The sequence below is a fragment of the Petaurus breviceps genome, unplaced genomic scaffold, assembly GCF_028583685.1.
Source record: "Petaurus breviceps papuanus isolate PSGF00001 unplaced genomic scaffold, PetGlider_PUasm1.0 91041, whole genome shotgun sequence".
Taxonomy (NCBI): Eukaryota; Metazoa; Chordata; class Mammalia; order Diprotodontia; family Petauridae; genus Petaurus; species Petaurus breviceps.
The window spans coordinates 9,207,110-9,216,612 of NW_027187400.1; the positions used below are offsets into that span (position 1 = coordinate 9,207,110).

At 43.0% G+C, this 9,503-nt stretch overlaps 1 protein-coding gene across 1 annotated transcript; it reads left to right on the plus strand.

Annotated features, from left to right (window-relative positions):
- The first annotated feature begins 825 nt into the window (after positions 1-825).
- On the plus strand, positions 826-1,863 carry CNR2 (cannabinoid receptor 2). The gene has a single exon (XM_069078771.1). It carries the CDS (start codon positions 826-828, stop codon positions 1,861-1,863), a length of 1,038 nt encoding a protein of 345 aa, XP_068934872.1.
- The last annotated feature ends 7,640 nt before the right edge of the window (positions 1,864-9,503 follow it).

The following is a 9,503-nucleotide window of genomic DNA, read 5'->3' on the forward strand; positions in this document are numbered from 1 at the left end:
CTCAGGTCCCTCCCAGCTCTGACATCCTGTGTTCTGAGGGCCCTCCCAGCTCTGACATCCTGTGTTCTAAGGGCCCTCCCTGCTCTGACACCCTGGGTTCTAAGGGCCCTCCCAGCTCTGACATCCTGTGTTCTCAGGTCCCTCCCAGCCCTGACATCCTGTGTTCTGAGGGCCCTCCCAGCTCTGACATCCTGTGTTCTGAGGGCCCTCCCAGCTCTGACATCCTGTGTTCTAAGGGCCCTCCCAACTCTGACATTCTCTGTTCTAGGTCTGTTCCAGTTCTAACATTCTTCATTCTAAAGGTCCCTTCTTGCTGTATCATTATCTATACTCTTGGGCCCCTAGAGTCATGACTTCTCTCTCTCACTTCCTGGCCCACCTTTGAATTCTGCAGGGATAGCAATAAAACATGATGGAGAACTATAAGGGCTTATAATATCCATGTGTTATAGGAGTAGAGCCTTAGGTCTCCACCAAGAGCCTAGGTTAACAATTACAATGACAATTCACTTTGAGTATCAGTGATTTACACCTGGGGATGGTTAAATGTGCAAAGGGCCTGTGGTGATGTAGAAGAGTAAGGAAGAACCTTGGGGGCCAAGGAATCTAGAACTTGGGAGAATACCACCAGATAGAGAAGAAAAGGATGCAGAACAGAGACGGGGCTGTAGGAGACAAATTGTTCCCTGGCTCTCTCTGTTTGGGAGCTGCCCTTTCCAATGGCTTGGTCACATCTCCTGAGTCCCTGGAGCAGGGTAGAGCATCTAATGGCTTCTTTCTTCATGTTTGTTCCTTCTACAGAGGTCTAAGAGACCCAGGCCCACCATGGACACGTGCTGGAACTCTGCCAATTCCTCCCAAGAACACTTGGATTTTGATGCCTTACGGGACTACATGGTACTGGATTTTCCCCAGAAGACGGCCATCGCGGTTCTCTGTTCCCTCCTGGGCATCCTGTGTGTTCTGGAGAATGCCGTTGTGTTCTTCCTCATCCTGTCCTCCCCAAGGCTCCGCAGAAAACCCTCCTACCTGTTCATTAGCAGCCTAGCAGGGGCTGACTTCCTCGCCAGTCTGGTCTTTGTCATCAGCTTTGTAAAATTCCATGTCTTCCACCAGGAAGAATCAAGGAGTACCTTCCTCCTGAAGCTTGGGGGTGTCACCATGACCTTCACGGGCTCTGTGGGCAGCCTGCTGCTGACTGCCATCGACCGCTACCTCTGCCTGAGCCACCCTGCCAAATACAAGGCCCTGCTCACCCGGGGAAGGGCTCTGGCCACGCTCGCAGCCATGTGGACCATGGCCATGGTGGTCTCCTACCTACCACTCATGGGGTGGACCTGCTGCCCTCGACCCTGCTCTGAACTCTTTCCCCTAATTCCCAATGACTACCTTTTGAGCTGGATCGTGCTCATTGGCATTCTGCTTGTTGCCATTATCTACACCTATGCCTATGTCCTATGGAAGGCCTACCAGCACACGACCAATCTGGTCGTGTACCAGCAGAGGAGGTTGATGGGTCTGTCTCGGATGCGGCTAGATGTGAGGTTGGCCAAGACCCTGGGAGTGGTGCTGATGGTGCTGGTTCTCTGCTGGCTGCCTGTGCTGACCCTCATGGTTTACAGTCTGGCCGCCTCAATGAACGAACACATTAAGAAGGTCTTTGCTTTTTGTTCCATGTTATGCCTGGTCAATTCCATGGTGAACCCCATTATCTATGCCCTGCGAAGCAGGGAGATCCGTTCCTCTGCCAGGAAATGTCTGACCCGTTGGAAAAATATGCTCGGAGGCGTTGGAGTGGAGGGGACAGAGGATGCTCAGAAGTCTTCGGTCACAGAGACAGAGGGGGAGACAAAAGTCACCTGAGTCCCTGATCCTGGCTTCCCTGTTGTCATGGCTCATTAACTCCTATTTAGGCTTCTGACATCAAAAGTTATAAGCATCTCTACCTTCTCAAAAGCACTTATTGTTAACACTAAAAAGAAAACAAACTTTTTTTGGTATGAAGATAATAGCAGCAATCTACTGTAGTAGATATGGAGTCTCTAAGGCTGACCTCAGAGTCAGGAAGTCCTGGGCTCAAATCTGGCCTATGACACATGGCTGTGTGACCTTGGGGCAGTCACTTACCAGAACTCTAGGTAACTCTATTAGGCTCCAAGTGTCAGAGAAGGGGTTGACCTGCATTGGTAGAGGGAGTTTGCTCACCTGGAGTTCCAATGAAATCACAGGTCCAGTGACTATCCCTATCCCCAACAATAAGATACAGTTATCCCTCCAGACCACAGGGTTAGGGGTGTGGCGCCCTTGAGATCTGGAAAATCCACATACAATTTTTTGGCCCTCCCTTTGTACCAGAGAAGAAATCTGAAATGCTATGGTATTAAATGATAAAGCATGTTGATATTATACAATACTATACATATATTTTATGCATTTCTGAGTTTCTAAACTTTTTCTATATGGCTGGCTGGCCTTTGTATGTCATCTACAACTTCTGCAAAACTCCCCAAAATTCCCATTTAATTTTTTATGCCGATCTTTGATATATCAAAACTGTGATAGGGAAAGTCACAATGCGGAAAGAATAATTGTAATGAGGTATTGATAAGCTGGCACCCCCAAAAGGTGCACAGGAGAAGGGAGGAAGGAGGGAGAGAGACAAGACAAGAAAACAACCCTATAGTCTATGAAGTTTGCATTATTGTAAATAATGAGCCCCTTGAAGTGATTGTATTTATCTAAATTTGTACTATTTGAGGGTATAATTATGTAAAATAGAATCATTGCTTTCTAGCCCAATGGAAATACACAGTGTGAATTTGAATAATGCCACTACACAGGATTCAGCACTCCCCTTAACTATTTACACTAATCAGAACCTAATTGTATTGAAAGTTGACTCAGAGAGGATTTTACAGGAGGTGCAGCTCGCCAGAGGCAACAGTGTAAGTTGGACATTGATGTCCACACTGGTAACTGATCTGCTGTTTTTCTCATTCTCAGGCTAGTCAGCTGAAGAATCCCTGCCCGGGGATTCACACCCCAGATGCACTCTGCTCAGTGTCCCTGGAGGTTCAAGGTCAGACATCCCACAGTGGGAAGTTGGAGGATAGATCCCCAGAGATCAGTGGCTGAGCAGCACTATGAAGCCAGTGGGAGCTGAGTTTTTATAGCTTTCCTAGGGGCCATAGCATTAGTTAACTGGTCTTTTCAAACACTGCAGTTTACCTTCGTTGACACAGTTCAACCTACCCTGGTAGAATAACTTTATTAGGTCATTGCCCATGGAACTGAACTCCTTGTGGAAGACCCTGGCTCATCAAGTTAGGTAAATAGTGCCCTGGTGGAATGTCCCCACTGGCCAACTGGAATTTCTGCAAGAAAACAAGAGAGGGTATGCAATACATGCTAAATATGTTGCAAACTCAGTAACCTTACCTACCCAACATACCTGTGTATTTTATTATTATTATTGTATTTAGTTGTTGTTTAGTTGTCATGTCCCAACTCTTTGTCTCCCCATTTGGGATTTTCTTGGCAAAGATACTGGAGTGGTTTGCCTTTTCCTTCTCCAGGTCATTTTACAGATGAGGAAACTGAGGCAAACAAGGTTAAGTGACTTGCCAAGGGTCACATGTCTAGTTAATGTCTGAGGCTAGATTTGAATTTCTGACCTCTACCCACTGTGCCACCTAGAAGGGTATTTTATTATTATAGCACGACTTCAAGAATCCATAGTTGCCTCTAGGATGAGAGGAGTCTTTCAACATACATTCCCCCTAACTCGCCATGCCTTAATAGATAATTTTTTTGTGAAAAATTTTCTGTAAATTACATTTTGGAGGTAAAAGTTGTCTTTTAAATACAAGTCATCTCTACATCATTAAGACTGTATTTACTAATGTGCCAGGTAATTTCCTGTAGATGAAGACTTGAGGGGATTGGGAGAGGGGAGATGGGATACTATCCTTGGGCACAGTCTCATTTTGGGGCTCCTGATGTGATTCCCATTGATACACATATTACATCAGGAGAGCTAATAGTTCTTGAATTGAAGCCTACCTTCCTTCTTAGGAAGGGTGAAGTTGATTTGACTTGGCTACCTGCTGTTCATCTGTGAGACATGTTGGTTGTGGAAAAGGATCCATCTTCAAGATCATCTTCCCACTGGAACTGGAAGCCTCCTGGGTGGAGCGCCAATTTCTCTGACTTAGCTGTAGAAAGAACAAATATGGACTGAGAAAGAGGTGTTTTCTGCAAACTAGACCTAGAAAACACAGTTTTGATCTTTGATTCCATCTTCTGTTTTGTAGGAGTCAGCATCACTGTCTAGGCAGAGTAGTACAAAATAGATATACAAGATATTTCACAAGGTGATTTTTTTTTTTTTTGGAGGGGTGAAAGGAAGATGAATTTCCTAATAGAGATTCCCATATTCACTGCAATGGACCACTCAGACCCTGAGAGTTCACATCAGCAATTTCTTTTTCAAAATATATATTTTTTTATTTGTTTTAACATCCATTACTTTTAAATTTTGAGTTCAAATTCTCTCTCTCCCTCTAGTCCATTCTCTGCCCATTGATAAGACAAGAAACATAATATCAATTACACAGGTGGAATCATGCAAAATATATCTGTACATTAACCATGTTTCAAAAAAGAAAAAAAAAGAAAGAAAAATTAAAAAAAAGAAAGAATATATATATACTTCAATCTGTACTCAGAGTTCATCAATTCTTTCGGAGACCGATAGCATTTTTCATCGAGTCATTAATGAATTATTTTGGTTTGTTGTATTGGTCAGAGTAGCTAAGCCTTTCATGTTTGATCAATCATCAATTATAGTATCGCTATTACGATATACAATGTTCTCCTTGTTTTGCTCATTTCACTTTGTATCAATTTATATAAGTCTTCTCAGGTTTTTCTGAAACCATCCTGCTCAGCAGACCATAAGAGATGATTCAATATAAAACAATAAATTTCCATTTCAAGAAAACCTATATAATAAATACTAGACATTGTTTGCAAAACTGCCTAGCTTTTCTTTGCTTCCTTGTTGGTTTTCTTATGTTCTCTGCTGTGTGCTTTTTACTTCATTTTTCCCCTCCCTCCCCCCCAAAAAAGTCTACAATTAAGCATGGCTACATATATATATATACATCAATAAACATACACATAGATACGCATATGCACTCATAGACATATGTAAAACCATACTATGCTTATTTCCTCCTGTATTCTGTTTCTCTGAAGGCAGTTAGCATCTTCCTTCATAAGTCCAAGTCTTTCTATGTTTTTCTAAATCGACCAGCTCATCATTTCCTATACCTCAGTAATAGTCCAACCCAATCACATCCTATATCTGAAAGATTGTCTATGCAAGTTTTTTCCCCCAATTTTCTGCATTCCTTCTGTTCTTGGTTACATAGATTTTATTTATACAAAAATTTTAATGTAAAATAATCAAAATTATTTTTTTAATACTTCAACAATGCTCTCACCTCATAATATAGTTTAAGGTTTGATACTGCTGAATCTGCTTCCTTTACATCTTTTTCCTCTGATTACTTTGAAGTTCCTGCCCTTTTCACCCTCTAAATGAATTTTATTATTTTTCTAACTCAGTAAAATAATTTTTTAGTAATTTAATTGGGATGATATTGAATAAATCAATGTTAGGTAAAATTGCCATTTTAAAAATGATATTGGCTTCACCTACCAATGATCAATAAATATTATTTCAATTATTTAGTTCTGAGTTTATTTGTATAAAAAATGTTTTGTTTTTATGTTCATATGGTTCCTGTGTCTGTTTTGACAGGTGTTTGCTTGGGTAGTTTATATTATTTATGTATTTTAAATGGTCTAAAACAATATTGCTGACACATAGTGTAGTTTCTCTATTTTTCACTTTCGATTAAATCTATTTTAACTTTAACTTTGTCTGAGATCATGATTAATATCCCTGATTAAAAAAAAAAAAACATCCTAAATTCTATTCCTGCCCTTTATAAGCAATTGCTTTTTGTGGCAATCAGGGTCAAGTGACCTCCCAGGGTCACACAGCTAGTAAGTATCAAGTGTCTGAGGTTGGATTTGAATTCAGGTCCTCCTGATTCTAGGACTGGTGCTCTATCCAATGCACAACCTAGCTGCCCCAAACAAATGCTTAAAAAAAAATTACTCTCTGATCCTTAAGTAAAAGCAACCCCCAAGGAGCTAAAAGCAGCTGGTCCACAAGGAGATTTTGTTGAGGTCTGAGCTCTCAGCTGTGACTATAGACATATACTCCCTCTATTGTTAGAAACAGCTGTGCCCATCCACCATGGAACATAGTTCACTCAAACTCCTGTGTCTGTTCCACAGCTTTCTGGCTCGCAGTAGTGCTGGTGTTGTTATGGGGTAGGAGGAAGGAAGAGGGGGTAGCTCCACCTTCCTCAGCTCTGCTAGATGCTGGCCCATGACAACCTGCCCCTTGACTCCTGGCCACCAATAACCTGAGAGACTAGGGTCACAAAGTCAAATTCACAAAATGACAACACCCACCTCTCTCAAAATTGCAGTAAAGCTAATGGGGTCTCATTAAAATATCAATAACCAAGAGCCCACACAACTGGCTAGCACTGGTTCCCCAGAGCTGATTGTTAAATTTTCCAGTGTGATCATTGACATGTCAGAAATCATAAAACACTGCAAACCAGAGCTTGATTTATTGTTTTGTTGATTGTCCAGACTTAAGATAAAAATGTAAATAACGCAGATTTAACTTTAAAATGTCATATGTATACACACATATACATACATACATACATATATGTATGTGTGTTTGTATGTATATTAGAGAGCTTTGTGGAGAGATTGTTAAACCCAAACTGCAGCTTGCAGAACAAGGTGCCACTGTCCGCCATTACATTTCTGCAGTCATTGGTGAGGTCTAAGCTCATGCCTGAGGCTGGACCAGTGTATCCCTGTCACTGCTGCTTTTGTTATCTAAGCTACTGGCTCTGGACCCATGCAGGAAAGAGACTCTACTAGGGGGAGGAACCCACAGCCTCAAGGCCACATGTGGCCCTTTAGGTCCTCGGGTGTGGCCCTTTGACTGAATGCAAACATCACAGAACAAATCTCCTCATAAAAGCCCAAGTAAAACTGGGGCTTGGTCAAAGGACTGCAGCCAAGGAACTAGAGGGCCTCATGTGGCCTCGAGGCTGCATGGTCCCCGCCCTTGTGAGTCTAGATTTCATCATTTCTTATCACTCTGCCACTTCTGCTTTTCTCCCCCTCGGCTTTTTCCATGGTCGTTGTTTTTGTTTTAGGTCCTGATGAGAGATCATCTGAATTGGAGGAGAGAAGCACGTGGGAATGGGGAGGAGGCAGCTTGCCTCAATGTCCTAGTGGACATCAGTTCGTCTTCAGCCCTGTCCTCAGCCAACAGACCACAGCATTGACATCTCAGCAAGCCTTACCCAGTTCCAAGGCCCACCTAGTGACCACTTGGGGAATGGTACGTGAAATCATAAGCTCTAAACATTTGAGAGTCTGGTCCAACCCCTTTTTAAGTCACCTCATTTCCCTGGGGCCCAGCTTTGTTATCTACAAAATAAAGAAGTTGTCTAGATGTCCTCTGTCTAAGGTCACTTCTAGTCCTACATCTATAATCTAACAAAACTGGTATTCCCCTTCCTTACCCTCTCCTTACCCTTCCTTTCCTCCCCTCCTCTCCCCTCCTCTCCTCTTCCTCTCCCTTCTCTTTCCCCCCTCCTCTCCCATCCCCATCCTTTCCCCTTTCTCCCTTCCCCAGCCTAGACAATGCCATGGTGAAGACAGCCAAGGAGGTCATGGAGCCCAGGAGGATACCCCTGGACTGGGTCAGGACACATTCTCCAAAATGCCCACATATCTGAAGGGCGAGCTGACAGCCACCAGTGAAGACTATAAACTTCTAGAAAATATGAACAATCTGACTAGCTTGATGTGTCTAGAAATGAAGGATTTTGCAGTAAACATGAATAGAAATCTAAAGGACTTAAGCCAGAAATAGGCAGTACATGGGCCTTTTCTGGCCAGACCACTCTCCCTGAGGAGCAGGGCACAGCTCTGGAGGGGTGGCAGCCTACTAGGGGGTGCATATGCAAAGAAACTAGAAGCAAGTACAGGAAGTTAGAAGGGCAATGGAAGAATTCCTTAGCACTGACAAGGGGTCAAGGAGTTCAGGAACCCCAATAACCAGAGACCCTGGAAAGCAGCCTGGAATGAATTCACAGACCCAAGCATTCTTTAAGTCAAGGTGGCAAAGATTTATTGTTACGCTTTACAGTGGACAATTAGAATTAAACAGGGTAGAATTAAAGTTTCTATAGGATAATCTTTAGTAGAACCTGTGCCAAACATGCTAACTAGGTGAGCCAGTGTGGGATTAGGGAGGATTTAAGGAGTGGTCAGTTCTTAAAGGAACGAGCACTTTTAATATCTACCTTGAAGGCATATTGCCCAGAATTCACTGGGAAATAGCCCAAGGTGGGGCTGCATGGAGGTATGGTTTTAGGATTGAAAAGTCACTAAGTCAGCTAGCTATCAAGGCTGACCAAGCTGCCACCCATCAATGTCATGTTTGACAAGATGGATGTTGGGAGTTCAGTATATCCCCAGCTAATGAGGAATTCAGGATGTGTATAATGAGCTAAGGAGTATACATATGACTGAGTCTAGGATATATATGATAGTTATGACCCAGTGCACAGCTGCTTCAGCCAGTACACAGTTGGGTAAAACTATTAAATAATATAGATGCAGCTGGCCACTCTAACAGGAAGAGAGATAGGTACTTTGCTAGGGGATGCTGCCCTTGAGCTAGAGAGAAACTGCCTCAGACAGTGTTTAAGGCTAGGGAGATTTGAGGCTAGGGAGAAATGTGATTTTACAAACTGGGGTTCAAGCACAGGCAACCAAGCACCCCATCAGCACCAAGACTCTAACTACAAGAATGTTTCATAAGAGCTGAGATAAGTGGGACGGAGCTCATCACTGCACTTCAGCTCCCAATCCCAGCCCCTGCCTCTGGTTGGACGTGTAGCTCTGGCTGTCCCTTGATGTTTTCCTAAACCTGTACCCCTTGGAACCCCATCTTATTGTGGGCTTCGTTGTGTGCCCTGAACCAAGGCTCGGAAGTCAGGATCAACCCCGTCTAGAGCAGACACAGATGAGAGACTCTTGTCTCCCTGTCTCCCCCCTCTTCCCCTTTCTCTAGAGCTCCCCTCCACCCCCTTCATAACCTGTTCTTATACTTAAATAATAAATGCTGACATATGAGCCTCAAAAAAATTAGGATTCCCCAGTTTCTCATTCTTGAAAATGGACAGCCAGCTTAAAACTATCCACCTCCATGGATAGGGAACTTGCTACCTTGTAAAAACAGTCATTTCCACATTTGGACGGCTTTTATTGGTCAAATGTGTGAGTGATTATAATAATTTGTATTTCTATATTATACAAAGGTT